This window comes from Hemiscyllium ocellatum, chromosome 2, assembly GCF_020745735.1.
Source record: "Hemiscyllium ocellatum isolate sHemOce1 chromosome 2, sHemOce1.pat.X.cur, whole genome shotgun sequence".
NCBI lineage: Eukaryota > Metazoa > Chordata > Chondrichthyes > Orectolobiformes > Hemiscylliidae > Hemiscyllium > Hemiscyllium ocellatum.
In genome coordinates this window covers 78,250,292-78,273,709 of record NC_083402.1, presented here as the reverse complement: position 1 = coordinate 78,273,709, position 23,418 = coordinate 78,250,292, and the positions used below count along the sequence as shown (strand labels likewise).

At 40.6% G+C, this 23,418-nt stretch overlaps 1 protein-coding gene across 3 annotated transcripts in view; it reads left to right on the top strand.

Moving 5' to 3' along the window:
• Positions 1–23,418, top strand: part of LOC132828017 (E3 ubiquitin-protein ligase MARCHF3) — a 120,655-nt gene that overhangs the window by 70,994 nt on the left and 26,243 nt on the right. For all 3 annotated transcript variants that reach the window (XM_060844915.1, XM_060844925.1, XM_060844907.1), the window contains exon 2: positions 19,607–19,841. In XM_060844915.1, coding sequence (XP_060700898.1) covers positions 19,660–19,841 — 182 coding nt within the window. In that variant the 5' untranslated portion in view covers positions 19,607–19,659. The remainder of the gene's footprint in view (positions 1–19,606; positions 19,842–23,418) is intronic.

Here is a 23,418-nt window from a genome sequence, read left to right as displayed (position 1 = left end):
TGGTGGTTAAGGTGGAAACTATCAACTCATTTAAAGGAAACCTTGATGTGCCTGAAGCGCTGTAACCTGCAAGGCTATGCACCAGGTAAGTAGGATTAGAATGAACAATTTATTCACCTGGGACAGACTAGTTCACTGAATAGCATCCGTCTTATTGTAACTTTTCTAAGTTTCTATGGTCTGCTGGGTGATTATGTGACAACTGATGATCACATGACATAATTTAAGGAAAGAAGACTTTACTTTCATGTAGTATCTCCCATGGCTTTGTGATGTGGTAAAACACTTCACAGCTCATTAAGGGTTTTTACAGTGTCACCATTGTTGCAGAATAGAGAAATGTAGCAGCTAATGGTTGCACGGCAACATTCCATAGACTGTAATAAGATATCACAATCTTTTTTCCAATTAAGCTAGTGAAGGGTAAAAATTGGTCAGAATACATGGAATGCTTGCCTTCTCTTTGATTAAATGAGATCTCTACCTACACTTGAGAATGTCCAGAAGGGATTCTGTTGAACTTCTCATTTGAAAGCCAACTGCTCTGACAATGCAGTGTTCCTTCCATGCTACATTGCAATACTATTTGCTCAAGTCTTCAGTGTAGGATTTGACATTGAATGGTATTCTAGGAGAATACTGTGGTCTAAAAGTGCTCGAGCTAACAATTTTCCTATGATCAAACTTAATTAATTGGTCATTTACTTGATAGCTGTTATGAAAGCTGGATTTTATCAAGTGGACATCTAATTGCTTTCCTTAAATTTAAGATAAAACGAAGTAGTTGGTGAGTGAGGGGATGGGATATCTTGTTGAACATATTGGGTAAAAAATGAGGTCTGCAGATGCTGGAGATCACAGCTGAAAATGTGTTGCTGGTTAAAGCACAGCAGGTTAGGCAGCATCTCAGGATTAGGGAATTCGACGTTTTGAGCATAAGCCCTTCATCAGGAATGAGAGAGAGTAGCCAAGCAGGCTGAGATAAAAGGTAGGGAGGAGGGACTTGGGGGAGGGGCGATGGAGGTGGGATAGGTGGAAGGAGGTCAAGGTGAGGGTGATAGGCCGGAGTGGGGTGGGGGCGGAGAGGTCAGTAAGGAGATTGCAGGTTAGGAGGACGGTGCTGAGTTGAGGGAACCGACTGAGACAAGGTGGGGGGAGGGGAAATGAGGAAACTGGAGAAATCTGAATTCATACCTTCATATTGGGTCAAGACCCTGTGGCATGCTTAAGGAAATAAAGACTTTTTGAAATAAAAACTGAAAGATTCTTCACTCTGGGTTCTGAGGAAGACTCACTTGACCCAACTCATTAACTCTGATTTCTCTCCACAGACGCTGCCAGACCTGCTGAGTTTTTCCAGCAATTTCTGTTGTTGAGACTTATTCAAAATCGGGACCAAGTTTTAAAACTTTGGCACAAGACGACACCTGACCTTATTGCTACCTGAACTCAGACTTTTCAAATTAATTACATCCAGGGAGTAGAGGGAGAATGATTTACAGCTGATGATGCAATGACAATCCAGGGAAACATCTGGACCCACAATCCCACTGTGCAGCAAGAACACTTCAAAATAATTATATATTGTTTACATTTGAGACTTGATCAACTTTATTAACACAAATATTTTATTCTCGGCAAATTTATTACAAGATATTCAGAGTGCTGAATTCACCAGGAGACAGTATTCTGGATGTAGGTTTGCTTGGTGAGCTGCAAGGTTCGTTTTCAGACGCATCGTCACCAAACTAGGTAACATCAGTGAGCCTCCAGTGAAGCACTGATGGTATGGCCCACTTTTTATTTGTGTGTTTAGGTTCTTTGGGTTGGTGACATCATTTCCTGTGGTGATCTAATTTCCTGTTCTTTTTCTCAATGTGTTTGTTGATAGAGTTCTGGTTGGAGTGTCATGCTTCTAGGAATTCTCTCACATGTTTCTGTTTGGCTTGTCTTGGGATGGATGTGTTGTCCCAATCGAAATGGTGTCCTTCTTCATTTGTATATAAAGATACTAGTGAGAGTGGGTCATGCCTTTTTGTGGCTAATTGATGTTCATGTATCCTGGTGGCTAGTTTTCTGCCTGTTTGTCCAATGTAGTGTTTGTTACAGTTCTTGCACGGTATTTTGTAGATGGCATTAGTTTTATTTGCTGTCTGTATAGGGTCTTTCAAGTTCATTAGCTACTGTTTCAGTGTGTTGGTGGGTTTGTGGGCTACCATGCTGCCAAGAGATCTGAGTAGTCTGGCAGTCATTTCTGAGATATCTTTGATGTGAGGGAGAGTGGCTAGGGTTTCTGGATGTGTATTGTCTCCTTATTTGGGCTTGTCTGGCAAACCCAGGCAGAATACTAGCCACCAGGATACATGAACATCAACTACCACAAAAAGACATGACCCACTCTCACTAGTATCTTTGCATACAGATGAGAAAGAACACCACTTCAACTGGGACAACACATCCATCCTCGGACAAGCCAACAGTGACACATGCAAGAATTCCTAGAAGCATGGCATTCCAACTCTATCAATAAACACATTGACTTGGATCCCATTTACCACCCCCTGAGAAAAATAACAGGAAATTACATCACCAACCCACGGAAACCTAAACGCATAAATAAAAAATAGGCCATACCACCAGTGCTTCACCCGAGGTGACGAAGCCTCTGAAAATGAACCTTCCAGTTCAGCGAGCAAGTTTGCATCCAGAACCTCAACCTGAGCTACAAATCTTCTCAAAATGCACCAGACAGTATTCTGTGGTTGTAGAAAATCTGTAGCTGTGAGGAGCATTTTTGGAGGACCATTCTTAGCAGCACACCTTCCAGTTCAATTTCCAAGTCAGCAAGTACATAAGGACCCATCTATTGGTTCGCCCAGCAATTTGTACAGCAGGCAGCCATATGGCAAGTGTGATTGGCCAGGTAGCTCCATTGCAACAGCAGCCAGTTGGCTTTCCCTCTTGTCTGCAGCCACAGTGGACAAGGTGCAATGGAAGCACAATCAATCAGACTGGATCAGTTGCTACAGTATTAAGTCCATTACTATCAGATGTCACATTTGGGGCGGCACGGTGGCTCAGCAGTTAGCACTGTTGCCTCATAGAGCCAGGGACCTGGGTTCAATTTCCACCTCGGGTGACTGTCTGTGTGGAGTTTGCACATTTTATACCCGTGTCTGCATGGATATCCTCCAGGTGCTCCAGTTTCCTCCCACATTTCAAAATATGTGGAGGTCATGTGAATTGATCATGCTAAATTGTCCAGAGTGTGAGTGCATTTGGCAGGGGTAAACGTAGGGCAATGAGTCTGGGATGGATTACTCTTTGGAGGGTCGGTGTGGACTTGTTCGGCCAAATGGCGTGTATCCACATGTAGGGAATCAAATGTCAGGCAGAATTTTCTCCTCTCTGAAGTGACAGAATAAGTATTGGAAAGGGCAAATATTCCAATGGGTTATCGTCATCATCAGGGAAAGTGCCCACCCCTTGGCCGACATTTCAGCAATTCACTTCTGATGGGCAGGAGGGCTCCAAACCGCTGCCAATTAAGTGATCAATTAACAACCACTTAACTCTTCACACTGCCGATGCAATTACCTCTGTTCCCAACAGGCAAGAAGAGTGGTTGGTGATGGCTGGTCATCTCAGATGGCTAGAGGGTGGTACTAATCACACCAATATTGCTAATTCAATCCCCATACTAGGCAACATGGCTGGTTTCCAGCCCTTCATGTTTATAAGCCTTTGTGGCATGGTGGTAATGTTCCTATCTTTTGTCTGTGTGGGTTTCCTCCGGGTGCTCCGGTTTCCTCCCACAATCCAAAAATGTACAGGTTAGGTAAATTGGCCATGCTAAATTGCCCGTAGTGTTAGGTGAAGGGGTAAATATAGGGGAATGGGTCTGGGTGGGTTACGTTTTGACGGGTCGATGTAAACTTGTTGGGCCGAAGGACCTGTTTCCACACTGTAAGTAATCTAATCCAATCTAATCTCTGAGCCAGGAGGCCCAGAAGTCCCAGCTACTCTAGAGGTATGTCATGACATGCCTGAACAGGTTGACTGAACAAAAAGAGCAGTGTCAGCTTTGCCTACTGGTGAAGTCGAGCAGCTGCCTGCTGGGTTTGGTTGGTTCATTGCTGAAAGGTGCCTCCAGCTCTTACCTTCAACCTCCCCAAGCTCCATCTCCCCTTCAACCCCACCTTCCTTGATCTCCTCGCTTACCACTTCAGGGATTCAGCATTGCTGTGTAGGCACAGCTTCAGCATCAGCTTGCAGATACACTGACTTCTGGTTACAGAAATTGTTGCTGCGCCTGAACCACAAGTTCACACAGCGCCATGTGAGTGAGAGAGAAGGTAGTGGCTGTGGTGACACTGTCGCTCATAGCAGCTGTTGGCCTCTGCCCATCCTTAAGCTAGTTGGCTGTCATTGTCCCAGGGAGTAATGTGTTGAAAAACCTGCTGGTTGATCACTTAGGTGCTGGCTGAGGTTACAGTGCGGGACTGACTTTGTCGACCTCTCCTCTCACCTGAGGCATGGTGACCCTTAGGTGAAACCACCACCAATCATCTCTCTCTAATGAAAGCACAGCACTAATGTCTGGGAAGACTAGGGCAACTTTACCAATGACCGTGTTACCTAATAGGCACTTGATCTGATGGGGTTTCTTGGTGGTGGTGGGTGTCCAACAGCGTGTTTTAAAAACAAATTGGAAAATCATACCCATCAGACTACCAAAGCTAGGGAGGCAGTGGCAGTCCTCTATCAACAGCAGACTAGACTTGGCATTGTTGTGCTATTACATTTTAAAAAGCCTTTAACACTAATGGTGCTCTGTTATCCAAATCTGTAGCTGTCTCCCATGATTTGTTGAGACGCAGTCAGTGTGTACATATATTAAGGTGGGATTTTGAAGACCTAGTCTCACTGTATTGACCTGTGACTGGTGTCTATGCATCCCCAGTAATGATACCACTGCTATCTCGAGATTCTTGCTACACTGTTGGTGGAAAGATGCAGTATATTGCCTGATTGTATATTTCCAGTGGCTTCCAGCTAGTGCCAGGATAAGTTAATGACAATGAACCCTGTCTATCCCTGGGAACAGCAGCTGGTGGCAGGAACATGTAGGCAAATTGGTCAATGTAACTTTGTTTAAATTGGCTCACTTTCAAATCCGCCTCAGAAGGCACAAGAATGCTGACATTTGACTTAATCATTGAGAAATGACTGTGTATGCTTAGTACTGTGAACCAACTGGAAAGTTTGTTCTACAGAAGTATCTATAGTGTAACAGCAATTGGTGTTCATGCTAGAAAACCCCTGGAAGTCAGTTGAAAATATAAATGAAACCAAGATTTCAAACTAACATCATTGACACAACTAGGAATACCAGGATTAGTAATTAAGCATGAATCAATAATGAATGCTGCCATTGAAGTGATCATTTTACTGATGCATTGTTACTAATTCACTAACAGAGAGAAAGCAGAAGGTAGGGATAAATGGGTCATTTACACGTTGGCAGAATCAGTACTTGTGCCGCAGCTGTTCTCAATATGTATTCGTGATTTGGAGATCGGAACCAAGTGTAACGTTTCCAAATTTGCAGATTTGCAAAGCTAAGTGGAAAGTGTGTTTTGAGAAAGATGTAACAGAAGATTTGGACAGGCAAGAACATGACAGATGGAAGATAATGTGAGGTTGTCCACATTGATAGGAAAAAAAAACAAGCATGCAGACTAGTTCTAAGCGGTTGAAAAATGGAGATGTACAACACTGTCTTTATCGATAAGTCACTGAAAGCTAATATGCAGGTACAGCAGTCTAATAGAAAGGCAAAAAGAATATAAGCCTTTATTGCAAAAGGATTTGAGTACAGGAATAGTGATGTTTTGCCTCAATTGTATAGTAGCTTTGTTAGACCGCACCTAGAATACTGTGTGCGGTTTTGGTTGGCTTAACTCGGGGAAGGTATTATTGCCCTAGAGGGAATGCAATGACATATTCCTCGGATGGCAGGATTCTCCTGTGAAGAGAGATTAGATAAACAGGACCTGCATTCTGTAGAGTTTCAATGAACGACAAGTGTTCAAATTTAAAGCTTAAAGGGTGAGACAGAGTAAATGCAGGTAAGATGTTTCTCTTGGTTTGGAAATCTACAACCAGGAGGCGCAGTTTAAAAGTAAGGGGGAAGCCACTTAGATCCGAGATTAGCAGAATTTTTACTCCAAAAGTTGTGACTTTTGGAATTCTATACCACGGATTGTGGAGGCTCAGTTTTTGTGTGTTTAAGCTAGAGATTGATATATTACTGACTGCAAGTGGTGTGCAGGGTTATGGGCATCGAGTCAGTAAAAGGAATTGAAGTATTTGATCTAACATGATTATATTGAATGGTAGGGCAACCATGAGTGGCCGAATGGCCTACTTCTGTTCTTGGGTTCCCAAGTTCTATCAAACAGAATCATAGAATTTGGTTTGATAGTTCTAACTATAGTGCTGAAATCATTGAACCAAAGGCTAATTTCATTTATCAGGTTCCATTTATCACACAATTACATTATTGTGTGTATTTCTGTAGTTGTTAGAAATCATGAAATTGTGTTTATACAAATGCTTTTGCAAACAAAGTAATCTGTAAACCTGATTACCTCAAGGCAAACACATCAAACCGCCTTTTGGTGGTTATACCACTCTGAATCATGCTGTGTATGGATGAAAAGTAGCAGTCTTCTGGGTACGCCACATCAAGTAACTCATTACCCGTTCTTTTTAACATCAATATTTCTATTATCTGAGGACATCGTACACATTTATCAAATTTCAAATTTGAGGATCCAAAGATACTTTTGATGTGAAAATTCAAGCTGGTGCTAGTCAAAGCCTAGTAAGCATTGGAAACTCTTAGCCAGGTGACTCTTCTGATGTATTGGAAATAATAACTATTTCTGTCCATAAATGCTGCCTGAGCTAAGCATTTCCATAATTTTTGTTTCTAATTCAGGTTTTCAGCATCTGTAGTACTTCGCTTTTGTCATAGAGATGGAAACAGACCCTTCGGTCCAACACATCCATGCCGACCAGATATATCAACCCAATCTAGACCCACCTGCCAGCACCTGGCCCGTATCCCTCCAAACCCTTCCTATTCATATACCTATCCAAATGCCTCTTAAATGTTGCAATTGTACCAGCCTCCACCACTTCCTCTGGCAACTCATTCCATACACGTACCACCCTCTATATGAAAAAGTTGCCCCTTGGGTCTCTTTTATATCTTTCCCCTCTCACCCTAAACCTATGCCCTCTAGTTCTGGACTCCCCGATCCCAGGGAAAAGACGTTGTCTATTTACCCTACCCATGCACCTCATCATTTTGTAAACCTCTATAAGGTCACCCCTCAGCCTCCGACACTCCAGGGAAAACAGCCCCAGCCTGTTCTGTCTCTCCCTATAGCTCAAATCCTCCAACACTGGCAATATTGATCCATGGCTTTCCTGTATTGATAAATTAATGAATAAGTTACAATAAGCTGCCTGTGAAGGTGGATTGTGAGGTGAGATCTTTCTCAATCTCAAAACTCTCATTTTCTTTGAATAGTCTTTCAAGGTTTTGGAAAATATGGTCCAGGATCTGAACTGGGTTGGAAAGTGTTAGGATCTAAAGTGATGTTAATAGTGGCCAAGTCATATCTTAGAGTGCAACCTGGCTTATTTGATTCTAACCTTTTGGAGCCACAGGTGGACAGAATAGTGAAGAAGGCATTTGGTACGCTTGTCTTTATTGGTCAGTGCATTGAGTATAGGAATTGGGATGTCATGTTGCAGTTGTATAGGATATTGGTTAGACCACTTTTGGAATACTACATGCAATTCTGGTCTCCCTGCTGTAGGAAAGAAGTTGTTAAATCTTTTCTGCACCCTTTCAAGTTTACAAGGATGTTGCCAGGGTTGAAGGCTTTGAGCTGTAGAGAGGCTGAGTAGACTGGGGCTATTTTCCCTGGAGTCTCAGAGGCAGAGGGGTGACCTTATAGAGGTTTATAAATCATGTGGGGCATGGATAAGGTGAATAGCCAATCCCCAGAGTAGGGGGACCCAAAACGAGAGGGCATTGGTTGAAGATGAGAGGGGAAAGATTTAAAAGGGACCTAAGGGGCAACTTTTTCACTAAGGGTGGTGTGTGTATGGAACGAGCTGCCAGAGGAAGTAGTGGAGGCTACAAAAACAACATTGAAAAGACATCTGGATGGGTATATGAATAGGAAGAATTTATAGGGATATGGCCCAAATATTGGCAAATGGGACTAGATTAGTTTAGGATATCTGGTCAGCATGGACAAGTTGGACCAAAGGGTCTGTATCTCTATGACTCTTTGATTCTGTGTCAGTTCTGAACACCTTGACAAGAGGTTGCTTATATACTTCTAACACAAAGTAAGATGTAAATATTTAAGTAAGGAAAATAATACAATAGAGAAAATGACAGGTTAGAAAGATTTCATTACAGATATCAGAACTGGATTCAAGTTCATGCTGTTCTGAAGAAGGGTCATTCAACCTGAAACATTAACTCTGATTTCTCTCCACAGATGCTGTTGAGTTTTTCCAGCAATTTGTTTTTGTTCATGGTATTCTTTTTATCCTAGAATATCCTTATAGTTATGACTGGAGTGGGAGACATGCGGTGCTAATCACTTCTAAGTCAGAATGTATCTTTTGATTCAGTTGCCAAAATGGCTAAGTAGTTGTGCCATCCAGAATAACAGACTTTCACCAGGTTTCTTTCATGATCTCAAATTATAAAACCAACCTTGTTTCTAAAAACTAGTAGTGAAACTGGTTGACAACTAAGTTACAATCTGGAGTTATTTTCATCCTAATACGAACACATTCGCACAAAATAAAAGACAGCACAACTCTTCAGTGATGATATTTTAACAAATCAAACAAATCAACCATCAAAGTGGTTGTGTTCCTCTGACCCCCTCACAGTATCCCTTCATGCACTGTCATCTACCCTTGTCACCTTAAACTGGGTTGCCTTCAACACCCACCCCCACTCCATCACCATTGGTGTCCCCTCTAAATCCCAGTACACTGCCTCCAGTCCCCAAATTTATTCCCCCAATTTGCCTACCACAGCAACGGCTCTGGTAATCCCTTTGACTTTCATTGAGTTGAACCCCACCCTCCTCATTGACTTGTTCAGGGAACCCCAGTTGACTGATCTTTTCACAGTTCCCGAACTCGCATAACCTGAATGTCTAGATTGGCTGCACTGGACCTGTATGATTGACCATGGTCCACTTCTGGATTGAAATGATATGGAACCTTTGGCACTGGACACCCTAACTAACAATGTGCAAGTCCCTGGTCAGTTATCAAATGATTCCCATGACTTACTGTGTTGGAACCTCCTGACTGAAGGCTATCTCCCATGGCCTGACCTGAAGACTGTTTCCCTTAGACTTTGCACATACATTGCTACAAGACCATTTGTTTGATGCGTGTGTTATTTATGCTGCTGGCATATGCTGGTGGGCATGAGATTGGCATAGCACAGTGCAGTGCAGCACCACCTCCATCCCCTTGACTGATGACTGCTGACAACCATGACAAGCTGCCTGACTTCCTACCTGTGTTAAACAGCAAGGCCAAACGGGGGTACTCTGAGCCCCCATTAAGCTCTGACTAGGGGGACAAACTGCAAAAAGGCAAGGCAAGGAGAGTGGCTTTGAACTTTCAGGCAAGTGCTAAATAAATAAGCATTAAGGCAACAAGCAAGGACCCGGAGGTGCGCTCTGGCGGAATCCATGTGAATTGGGTGCCTGCAGAATGCCACGTCTATATGCCACAATCTCTCCTTTTGTCTTTGACACTGGAAATCCATCACAGTCCTTACTTTACTTTTCTGGGGGCTACTTTTCCTTGCCCGACAGCGTGCCCAAAAAAGTTACATTTACTTTGGCAAATTTACTTTTTGTCAATTTTATGACTATTTGTGTTTAAATATTCTTCTCTTGTTTGGCTGAGCCCAACCAAATCAACAATATATACAGCACGGTTGCATACTCTTTTGATGACCATAGAGTCATAGAGATGTACAGCAGAGAAACAGACCCTTCGGCCCAACACATCAATGCCAACCAGACATCCCAACCCTATCTAGTCCCACCTGCCAGCACCTGGCCCATATCCCTCCAAATCCCTCCTATTCATATATCCATCCAAATGCCTCTTAAATGTTGTAATTGTACCAGCCTCTACTGCTCCCTCTGGCAGCTCATTCCATACATATAATACCCTCTGCATGAAATAATTGCCCCGTGGGTCTCTTTTTTATTTATATATATATCCCCCCTCCCCCTAAACCTATGCCCTCTAGTTTTGGACTCCCCCACCCCAGGGAAAAGACTTTGTCTATTTATCCTATCCATGCCCTCATGATTTTGTAAACCTCTATAAAGTCACCCCTTAGTCTCCGACACTCCAGGGAAAACAGCCCTACCCTATTCAACCCCTCCCTACAGCTCAACAAATCCTCCAACCTTGGCAACATCCTTGTAAATCTTTTCTGAGCCCTTTCAAGTTTCCCAACATCTTTCCGACCAATATTCCAACAGAGGCCTAATCCATCTCCTGTACAGCCGCAACATGACCTCCCAACTCCTGTAGTCAATACTCTGACCAATCTACCTGCGACTCCATTTTCAAGAAGCTATAAACCTGCACTCCAAGGTCTCTCTGTTCAGCAATACTCCTGAGGATCTTGCCATTAAGCGTATAAGTCTGCCAAGATTTGCTTTCCCAAAATGCAATACCTCACATTTATCTAAATTAAACTTCATCTGCCACTTCTCAGCCTACTGGCCCATCTAATCAAGATCCCATTGTAATCTGAGGTGACCTTCTTTGCTGTCCACTACACTCCAATTTTGGTGTCATCTGCAAACTTAACTAACTATACCTCTTGTACTCACATCCAAATAATTTATATAAATGATGAAAAGTAGTGGAGCCAGCCCTGATCCTCATGGCACTCCATTGGTCACAGGCCCCCAGTCTGAAAAACAACCCTCCACCATCACCCTCTGTCTTCTACCTTTAAGTCAGTTCTGTATCCAAATGGCTAGTTCCCCCTGTATTCCATAAGATCTAATCTTGCTAATCAGTCTCCCTTGTCGAATGCCTTACTGAAGTCCATATAGATCACGTCAACCGTTCTGCCTTCATCAATCCTCTTTGTTACTTGTTCAAAAAACTTTATCAAGTTTGTGAGACATGATTTCCCACGCACAAAGAAAGTTGCTGCTGCATTTTTCTTTCTGAACATATGAGCTAACATTGGTAACATTTATCCAGAATTACGAATGCTGATGCTTCTTTAGCTGCATCTATCAATAGATCTTGTCAATATTGCTTTAACAAATCAGTTTTTGGCACAAACCTTGCTTATCAGTCCTGTCAGTACAGTCATCTAGTCATGGTTTGGATATGATTCCATCTTTGTTACTGCATGGGCTTGTCAGTAATTCATGCTTAATTACTGTGACTCATCTGGTTTCAATATAATTACAATAGGTGAGTTCTAGCTCCTGTGGAAAACAGTAATGAGAGAATTCCTTTTTCCCAGTGCATAGGATATTCAAAACAGTTGGCTTTAATCATGTCTTTAAAGGTTAATGCCATTTTTACATTGCTCCTTGCAATTATCAATGATCAGCTGAAGACACATAGTTTGATTCCAAAACTATGCATTATTTCTTTGACTATTTCTGACATACAATCAGATTTCAGTTGACGTTATATTTTTCAGGGTAATCTACATCCTGAATCTAAGAACAAATAAATAAGTTTTTTTTCTCATATTTCCATTGTACATCTTGCTGAAATTTTCACCAAAGGCACCCACTTAGGAAATCTTGTTCAAAAATAGGTAATTCTTCAAAAGGTTCCCACCTTAAATAGTTCTTCAAATGCTGGTAACAGAATGAGGGGTGCACGTTTCATTGACTGTTGAGTTTTCCCTACCACCTAGCACTGTCATGTCAGGAAACATTTAACCATGTGTTTATGCAACCCAAGCCAATAAAAATGATTCAGCTTGTGTTTTCCTACAACCTGAGTCTCCTGTCAATGAACTACTGCTTATTCCTGTTGGCAGATATCAGGCAAAGTGTCCATTTTCTCAATAGCACTTTGCCTTTTAAATAATGCACTCACTTATTGGTTCTGGTTCACTTTCAGTTTTGACACAGCTCTGTCAACTCAGGATCCGTCTTTTGAATTTCTATTAAAGAATATATTTCTATTGAATTTCAATTAAAGAATAAACTTGGATTCTCTTTTATTTACATGCTTTTAACTCAGGTCTTCAAACATAGTGTTAGGTAACCACATTTCCACATCCTCTTCATTTTCTATAGATTCTTCCTGTTCCGGTCTAATTTTGAGCCTGAGATCTAGTCACAAGACAATCAGGAGGCAATGCAGGATACTCCTCCTCCAGCAATTCTATTTCTTTTACTTTCACAGGTTGTTCCATCACACTCATTAAGCCTAATATTTTATCATTCCTTAAGATAAAATCAATTCCTTCGACAGGGATTTGCTGTACTACTCTAATTATAAATTCTCCACTTGGTAAGCTACTCTTTAATCCAATGTAATATATTAGAACAACTTTGTAAACTCTGTGTATACTTTCATTTCTTTTCCTTCCTTATTATCTCCTCTGGTAGACAAATTATTTCTTTAGACAGTATTAGTGACTGATTTGCCTTGGTGTATCTTAATATCTTTATTGGTTTGTCCCTTTGATGAGATGAGTAAGATACTGTATCTCCTTTATATACACAATCTTTAAAAATTTCCATAATCAGTTGACTTATTTTGTTGAGAAGTAAGGGATCACTTCTCCTTTTGACATAGTCAGGCTGCTGGAGGTCCAGTATATCGCTCACTATAGTCAAAGACAGATTCTCTTGACAAAACCAAGCCATCTATCCCTCCCTGGTAGGTATGGTTGAAACACGTTTCATCTCAACCATTGCTCTGGTTTTAATACCCATTTCCTTTCCTGATACAACTTTTCTAGAGATTATTTAGGCATTCCTACTATTTCAATAGTTTCCCCATTTCATGTCTAGCCATTCTAATATGGCCGGTCTTATTCCAGCAAAAGTATATTATTTACGCATTTTTGCTTCTTGTCTTTCTCCTTAATAATGTTAGCATCCCCCTTTTGTTCCCAAAATCTAATCCCTTTTCTATTGCCAGATTTATTATTCCTCCATTTTTTAATAAAAGCAAAATACTGCATATGATGGAACAGAAACAGAAACTGCTAGGGAAACTTAACCGCTCCGGTATCTTCTGTGGTGAGAGAAACAAAGTTAATGTTTCAAGTCCAGTATGATTCTTCTGAAGAACTTCAGTTATGTCCAATTTCCTTGTTAATTCTTTTGACCATTTTCCATGAGGTACCATAGGTATCTACAGAATTGCCTTTTCTGCGATCTGTGATACTTCATGCTCATATAAATAAATCTTGAACATTTCCAGAATATTATTTTGGGATTCGTCACTCCTGATGATTTCTCTCATATTCTCAGTGTTTTTTTCCTCCAACTTCAGTAATTGATCCCAAAGCAATTCTTTCTTGCAAATTCTACAAATGATTGATTAAGATTTCTTCTTATAGTTCCAAATTTTAGTTGAAATAATTCAAGAGCTTAATGTCTTTGACATTCAGACTATTAACAAAAAAAGCCATCCAACCTTTCAAAGACTGTGAGGCATATTTTCCATAATTTTCAAGAACAATGCTCAGCTCAGAGTATTGGATAGAGGAACTATTAACATTTCAATGGAAACCCACTGAGGTAGGAATTAGTCTATGCCCTTCAATAGAAATTGGACTCTGCACTTCATCAGAATAATTGAAATGTGCTCCCATTAGTATTTTGCCAGGCAGGAGATGGCAGCAGCCCTGAGGAAAGTACTTGAAGTAGTGGGAGGAAGGAACATTATTATTAAGATAATACACTTCCTAGTCTCCCTGCTATGGAAAGATATTGTTAAACTTGAAAGGGTGTAGAAAAGATTTACAACCAAGCTGCTGGAACTGGAGGGTTGGAGCTGTAGGGAGAGGCTGAATATAATGGGGAGGGGGTAAACCTTCATTGAGATTTATAAAATCATGAGGGGCATGAATAAGGTGAATAGTCAAGGTCTATATTTCCCAGGGCAGGGGAGTCTAAAACTGGAGGACGTGGGTTGAGGGTGAGAGGGGGAAGATTTAAAAGGGACCTGAGGGGCAACTTTTCCATGCTGAGGGTGGTGTATGTGTGTGGAATGAGTTCCCAGAAGAAGGTGCAATTATGTTTAAAAGGCATCTGGATGGGTATATGAATAGGAAGGGTTTGGAAGGATATGGGCCAAATGCTGGCAAATGGGACTAGTTAGGATATCTGGTCAGCATGGACGAGTTGGACCAAAAGGTGTGTTTTCTGTGCTGAACATCTCTATGACTCTTAAAAAGCTCCAAACTTGAATATTGTTCTTTTTTAATCACTTGATTGTCTGCAAACTATCAAAAAACACTGTAACATTAAAATCCAGGTTTCTTTAAACTTCATAGTTAGCATATCAAATAAGATGAAGTACCATTCATTCCATCATCTCTAAATTTAGAAATTGAACAAAGATTTCTTTTTGTTAAATCAAATTCCTCAGTGGTATCTGAATCCTCCTCTGAATGACTACCTTGTCTGTCTTCCTTTACTCTCAGCTTTGCTCTAGCAAAGTCATGTCTGACCTCACTCTCACTCATTCAAGCTTTCATATTTTTATTTTCCTTTATCTTTCTCATTTCTTGTTAATTCAAACCTTTTCACTCAGTCTCGATTTGGTTTAGTCTTTTTTTTCTGTTTCTCTTCCTTTTTTCTCCTTTTTAAAAAAAAAATCTGTTTTAGCTCAACTTTTCTTTTGTTTCACCCTAAATATTAGCTGCAATGCATCAATATTAGGTTTTTCTTCTTTCAAGTCTAAATGTTGATTGGCTTCATAGAATCCCTACAATGTGGAAATAGGCCATTTGGCACAACAAGTCCACATTGACTCTCTGAAGAGTATCCCACCCAAACCCATTCCTTTACCTTATTACTCTACATTACCCTTGATTAATGCACTTAGCCTACACATCCCTGAACACTATGGGCAATTTAGCATGGCCAATTCACCTAACCTGCACATCTTTGGACTGTGGGAGGAAACCAGAGCACCCGGAGGAAACTCACGCAGACACAGGGAGAACGTACAAACCCCACACAGACAGTCACCTGAGGCTGGAATTGAATTCTGGTCCCTGACGCTGTGAGGCAGCAGTGCCAGCCACTGAGCAACCCATTATGTCTTTAACAATAACACAGAAACAAAGAAAATAAGAGTAGGAGAACCATTGTCACTGAGCTTATTTTGTATCCAATTCACCACATTTCCCTGTATCTCATAGATTTTAAGTGTTCTGCTCAGTCTGCCATGTGGGGCCATATCAAAATACCTTACTAAAAACCACATAGACAAGTCCACTGCAGTAAGTTAGTAAGGCTCGATCTTCCCTTAACAAATCCATGTTAACTATCTCAATTTTATCCATGCCTGTGTCAGAATTGATTCTAATAATTTTGTCACTACAAACGTCGGATAGGAATTAATTTTTCTGAGGATTACTTGATTGATCCTTTACAATTTAAGCAATGGCACAACATCTCCAATCCTCTGCTACATCACCTGTTTCGAATGACAATTGGAAAATGATCTTCCTTTCTTCAGCTGGCTTCCTTTAAGAGCCTGCAGCACAATCCATCCAACCTTGGTGATTTATCTACCTTCAAGGAGGTCAGTTCCTCTCTCCTTTTCACAATGATTATTGTATCTAATAATTCAAGCTCCTCTTTAACCAGAATGACTGCATAATTTCTTTTCTTTGTGAGGGCAGAGATAACACACTCACTAAAAACGTTGCCCATATCCACTATGTACATGAACAGGTTACCATCCAAACACTCAACACTTTCCTTACTACTTCTCTTGCTTTTAATATACTGGAAAAAATCCTCTTTGGTGGCTTTCCTCATTTCCCTTTTCATTTACCCATATTTTTTATACTCCTCGGATTGCTATCGTATTGTATAAAGTTCATTCTGACTATCATAAGACATTGTTGGCTTTATTTCACCCTGTATGCTTTTATATAAGCAGGGGCCTCTAGATTTGGCATTGTTTATTTTTCCCTTGTTGGGGACATGTCTACACTGCCTGCAGAGCCCCATTGACCTGTCACTGCTTTCCTGCAGGCAGCTGTATCCAGACCACTTCGCCAGATTGTCCCTTAGCTTTGTAAAGTTTGCATTCTGCCAGTTTCGAACTTTTACTCCTGTTCTACCTTGGTCCATTTCCATAAACATGCTGAATCTAGACATATTATGGTCACTATCTCCAAAATGGTCACCCACTATGACTTCATCCACTTGCCCATCTTAATTCACTCAGATTAATTTGTGTGTCCATCTCCTTGGAATTGTTATGTGCTGACCAAGCAAGTTCTTTTGAATGCTTTTCAATGATTTTGGACCTCCGTGTCTTTTACGTTGTTAATATCTCAATTAATATTAGGATAGTTGAAGTTAATAATTATTATTACCCGATTGTTCTTGCAGTCAGAAATTTGCCAACATACTTGCTGTTCTACCTTCCTCTTACCAATTCAGTGCATCATCCCTACTCTTAACACACACAATATAAATTCAGTTGAAATTATACACTCTTAGCTTTATAAATTCTGTGGCTACAAGAGCAAGTGGCAAGTTGGAAGTTTTGGAATGAATTACTCTGCTTCCGGTTCCATGAAGCCTGTCAAACATCTACAGAGCACAAGCAAGGAGTTTTGATTGAATATTTCCCCGCTTGGTGGAAACGCCACCAGCTGCAACTTTCCTCCAAGCCACATTCCATCCTGACTGGGGTGAAAATCTCGGAATCACTTCCTAATATCACTGTGCATTCTTACACCACATGGACTGCAGTGACTCAAGAAGGTCACTCACAAAAGGTAATTGGGAATGAGTAATAAATGCCGGCCGAGCCAGTGACACCCAGAACCAAATAAAAAAAGATGATTTGTTTTTATTGGTTACTGCTGTGGATTATAGATGTTGAATGCTTTCTATCAACATGAGTTGTTCTAAGTACTAAAATATTGTGGACCTGTTTATCATCAAATTCCTACAGTGCAGAACAAGGCCATTTGGTCCATCAAGTCTACAAAAACCCTCCTAAGAGCATCCTGCCCAGAACCCATTTCCCCCAACCCCACATGTTTTTTTTTGGTTACAATAACCTGCACAATTTTGCATTGTGGGAGAAACAAGAAGAACATGCAAACTCCACACAGCGCCCTAGGCTGGAATCAAACTCCAGTCCCTGGCACTACGCGGGGAATGCTAACTGCTGTACCTCCATGACCTAGTTAGTCTGATGTGTCCATTTCTGTAGATGGACCATCACTGTTGGAAATTACTGGATCATTTTTACTCAAAAATAGAGATTTGTTAACAAATAATTTAGTTTAAAAAAAAGGTGCTGTTTTGGTTTGTAAATACACCTAATTGCAAAAACAAGACTTTTTTTAAAAAGTGTAGTTTTCTTCACCCTTCTTAACCCTTTCTATGCATTCCTCTCCTTTACTCCCAAAGCTTTGTCTTTCAGCTGTATAAAAATTTCACTGTGATTTTGATTTCATGTAGTCTGTTTCATGTAAGCTGCAGCTGAACCAAATATAATGACCTGTATATATCGCTTACAAAAAGAGAGCAGGAAAACTTCAGCGGGTCTGAAAACATCTGTGAAGAGAGAAACAGGGTTGATGTTCTGAGTCCAGTGACTTTTCATGAAAAACCATACGTATCATTGAGCTAATGGAGCAATTTTTTTTCCATATTTTTTAGTCTGTTCACCATCCACTTGTTGTCACAAGACTTAATGGCATTTCAGACGTTAGTAATCCCTTGTCCCTGAATACCTGGAGCCATTTCCAAGGACACCCTGTGTCAGTAGCCGCCTGCATCCCATGGTCAATTAGTGGATGTAGCCGAATCTTGGTTGGAACGTGATATTAACTCCAGGTATTAAAATCTGCAACTTAGACATTTCAGTGGTTTCTGTGTCTACCCACACTTTTGGGGCTTTTGCACAACATTCTGGCCCTGTTAAATTCAGAATGGTTGAATTGAACTTTGCAGAAAGTGTTAGTTAAGGACTCTGCCCTTTTCTCCTAGCCTTCAAATATTTTAAAAATATCTATCTGCTTATTTAAAAACTATATATTTAATTTCAACCATTTTCTCTTGTTTGCAGATGGTTGCTAGGATCTGAAATTATATGACTGTGTCCTTTATATTTGTGGTTTGGTAATCTTTCTTTTGTGTATGTTTTTATTAATTTATGGGGTGCAGGCATCAATGGCTAGGCCAGTGTTTATTGTGCATCTCTAATTGGTCTGTTGATGATCCCCTTTCATCAGTTTGCCATTGATCGAGAGTAGATTGGTAGGGTAGTAATTGGCTGGGTCAGAATTGTCCAGATTTTGCGCACACTGGACGTGTCCAGCCAGTTTTCTGCACTTGCCGAATAATAATATTAGAGTCATAGGGATGTACAGCATGGAAACAGACCCTTCAATCCAACCCATCCATGCCAACCAGATATCCCTACCCAATCTAGTCCCACCTGCCAACACCCAGCCCATATCCCTCCAAGCCCTTCCTATTCATATATCCATCCAACTGCCTCTTAAATTGTTATATTGGATGTTGGAAATAGCTCTCCTTTCTCTAATTCAACAAAACATTTTTGTAATTGTGAACACCACGATCAGTTTTCTTCTTAATTAATTTTTAACAATTCATATTACTCTTTCTCTGTTCCCCATTTATACCTCTGCTTTTTGTCATCAAGCTGTTCTGTCCACTCTGATTTGAACATCTTTCCCAAGGTGAAATGTGAAGCTTATGTAACTGACCATAATGTTGTTCTTGAATGTTCAGGTTAATTATTGGTTTGTAACTGGCTACTGTTGTCTCTTTGCTTTTAGTATACCTCAAGATAGCCTTTTAGTTATTACAAGCCGAAAGTCCAATAGTCTACCACATGGCACTAAGTACTGACAATACAAGATGGCTGCTGTAAGAGATGACAGCTGTTGTAGTTGGTAGTGTTGATAGCCTTCTTCTGAGGTTAGCACTAAAGCATTTTGTTAAGGGTTCATGCTGCATTTATTTCATTCACTGAAAGGCTTGTTAGTACTTGTTGCTGACACTGCATATGATGAACGGGAAAGCCCATATTGTGATTAGATCAAAATTGTTATTTTCATCCACCTATCAAGTCCTCCCTACTTCCATCCATCCATCCACCCCAAAAGAGAAATTGAGAAGAATTAAACTTATTAACTCTGTTCAGTAAATTCATATGATTGAGTATGTTTGATTATTTTCTTACAACATTTTAATTATCTGAATCTCATTTTTCCACTTTTCTCCAGATGGAAGCATGAATGTGGTTCACGCTAACTGACGGAATAATTTGTCAGTTGCCATGACAGCCAGCCATTGCAGTCACTTGACTGAAGTCCTTCCAGACTGCACTAGCTTAGTACCTTTAGTAAAAACAGTGGAAGATTCTGATATCGTGAATGGGCAGCCACAATATGTGATGCAAGTTTCAGCTAAAGACGGGCAGTTACTATCAACAGTTGTTAGGACGCTGAACACACACAGGTACGAGAAATTTTATGTAATGATTTTCAGCAATGCAAAGAAAAATAAAATATTTTTTGGACTCTGATGTAAATAATAGTTTTTTTCAGATCTTTTATGGTCATTGATGTAATCTGATTATTGTGTCTGAACTTTGATTTCTAACATAAATTATGTTGCTTAGTCTGCTTACTGACCTTGTACTTTGGAAACAAACATTGATTTTTCTTTCCCCCAGACAGCTAGCATAGGTTTTGCTGCGCAACAAGGCTGTGTTTACCTTAGACGCAGACCAGATACCTAAGAATGGATTATTTCCTTTTAATGTTTTAACCAAATCCTTTTAACCTTTAAAACTGCTACATGCAGCCTGGTTTCAATGGCACACACAAACAACTTACATGGCAAGAAACAGTACCATTTTTTGTGGTGCTGTCATGAACATTGCAAGCAAATTTGCATTTTAAGGGCACTATTTAGGCTACATTTACATTACGGCCGTCAGGATGTGACATCAGGATGTGACATTGCCTAGCTGAGACCTTATTTCTTGCCTCAATACTTACTTTCTAACTGTTAATGTCCTTATTGGGAGAGCGCTTTGCAGGTGTTTGGATAAATGCTATCTCATAGTTAAAAATCTATATGAAGCAAGTGGAGCAATGAGAAGATCTCTACTGATTAGCTATGGATGTTAATACCAGGTACATTTATGGGGTCTTGGATGCATTAGATTCTCTGAACATATATGATATCTTTGTGGCATTAGTCTGAAACACCATAACATAGCAAACCAAACTAGAATAAGACCATCCTCTAAGGAGACTTCTGCTTCAAATTAGGAACTTGAAGCGATTAAAAATCATGAATGAAGCAAAGCAGTTTCTAAGTCTAAAGGCACAATAACTAGAGGATGTAAGTGATTGGTTAAACAGCCAGAGGCGACTTAAGGAAAAGAACATCTCTACGCAACAAGTGGTTGGCATTTAGAACATAATGTCCATAGTATACTGGATAAAGATTCAACTGTAGCTTTCAAAAAGGAACTGAATAAATATTTGAAGGAGAAAAATCATTGCAGGGTTTGAAGAAATTGAAGGAGTGTGGGACCAATTGGATTATGTTCAAAAGACCTGGCTAGAGACAAAAAAACCTGCAAATACTGGAATCCAAAGTAGGCCGGCAGGAGGCTGGAAGGACACAGCAAGGCAGGCAGCTTCACGAGATGGAGAAGTTGATGTTTCAGGTTCTGAAGAATGGTAACACCCAAAACGACTATTTCTCCACTTCCTGATGCTCCCTAGCGTGCTGTGTTCTGCAAGCCTCCAGCCTGTCTACACTAGTTCAAATGATCTGAAGCAGATACGGACAGGTTGATCAGACGGACTGATTAGTGGCTGATGCAGTTTGGAAGAAATAACCAGAAAAGAGAGTATTCAATGGCAGGACAAAAGGAAGCTCAGAAGAACAGAGGGATCTTGGGATGCTGGTCCACAGATCCCTGAGGGTTATCAGACAGTTTGATAGGATAGAAGACCAAGGGGATGCTTGCCTTTCTCAGTCGTGGCAGAGAGCAGAGAGCTTATCTTGAAGCTGTACAAGATCTTGGTTAGGCCACAGCTGGAGTGCTCTGCATAGTTCTGAGCACCACTCAATAGGAAGGATGAGATTGTACTGGCAAGGTGTAGATGAGTTTCACCAGGATGTTGTCTGGGATGGAATATTTTAATTATGACAAGAGGCTGGGTAGGTTCAGGTTGCTTTTGTTGGAGCTGAGAGGGAACCTGACAATGGTGTATAAAATTATAAGGGGCATAGACAGAGGAGCTGTTCTCCTGAGTTGGCAGGGTGAATAAAAATGGAGCATAATTTTAAGGTGAAAGGCAGGAGGTTCAAAGAGAATTTGAGGAAAGATCTTTACACCCAGAGGATGGTGGGGGTCAGGGATGGCCTGCCTGGACGGTTGTTGAGGAGGGAAAATTTCACCATCTTTAAAATGGATGAGTAGTTGAAATCTCATAACATTCAAGACTATGAGCCAAAGCTGGAAAGTGGGATTGTTGTAATTAGGTGATAGATTTTGTCTCTGTCAGTGCTGACTGATGGGCCAAAGGGCCTCTCTTCTGTACTGTATAATTGTATGGCAGATATAATAGGCTGAGAAACCTATGCTTACTATTCTCTGATTCAATTCAGAAAAAATTTGGATCCAAACACTGGATGTATATCGGTTGCTTCAGGAAGTGGGCAGTTGCTTGACAGCAATGATAAATGTGTAGAAAAGATATTTAGTTAACAGCTGTAAAATGGTAAACTCGAGCTTTATTCATTGATATAAGAGAAAAAGACTGACCTCATAAGGCTTTGACCCCGAGATGAGTCTTGGGATTGGCCTACAAGAGCACACGTCGGAGCATTGGCTATGGTGGTCAGTCCCATTGGTTAATGGCACTCCTGATTTGCCATAAACTGTCAGGGCTGACCACCATACAAGGAGGAGATCCCTGCCTTCAGCAATGAGAAAAATAAATTAAAACTTGAAGTGGATTGACAACAAATTTCATTAAGCACAGTTAAAATCATTTATCACAATGCGCACAAAAGCGTGAAATGAAAACTTTATCAAAGAGAAAGCAGTGGAGGAAAGGTAGTCCCTAAAGGAGCACAGTCTCTTTCGAGCTGGGTTCGCTGGCTGCTTGGCAGCACTTTGTATTTTCCACCAAAAGAAGTGGCTCTTGCTCAGTCCTTTTATATTGAAGGAAATGGATTTTTAAATTTAAGTCTGGGAATATCTGGAGGGCCAGTTCATCAATGAAGGGGAAATTGACAGCCATGAGCACATTCAATAGCTATTTAATTCCAGAAAAATGGATCCTTACTCATGCCATAAGACAGCGATGCTTCCCCTCTTTTGCCAATCTTGGAAAATTATACGGTAATGCACCATTTAAAAATTTTCCATTTTTCTCATCAGATAATTGACCATGACTGAGTGAGATAATACCCTTGGAGTGGATTGTAGGATTTTAATTAAACTAAACTTCATTTCATGTGAATCATTGGTGTGAATAGACTGAATAGTCTCGTGTCAGGAATGATGATCAGAAAGCTATTAGGTTATGGTTTAAAAAAAAAATTCCATCTGGATCAATGTCCTTCAGAGAAGGAAACCAACAATATTTACTTGTCTGGATTACATGTAACTCCAAACCGATATCAAAGTGGATGACTCTTATACTGTGCTCAGAAATGGCCTAGCAAGCCATTCAGTTGGTATCAAAACATGTTGGCCTGTATTTCAAAGGGAATAGAATAAAAGAGGGACAAATTCCTATCTGACCACAATTGGAATGCTAATCTAAGGAAAGATATACTGGGATTAAAGGCTGTGCAGGGCAGATTCACTAGTTTGATGCTAAGTGTAGAGGGACCATTTAGTGAGGAGACTTAGATTAGACTTACAGTGTGGAAACAGGCCCTTCGGCCCAACAAGTCCACACCGACCCGCCGAAGCGCAACCCACCCATACCCCTACATTTACCCCTTACCTAACACTACGGGCAATTTAGCTTGGCCAATTCACCTGACCCGCACATCT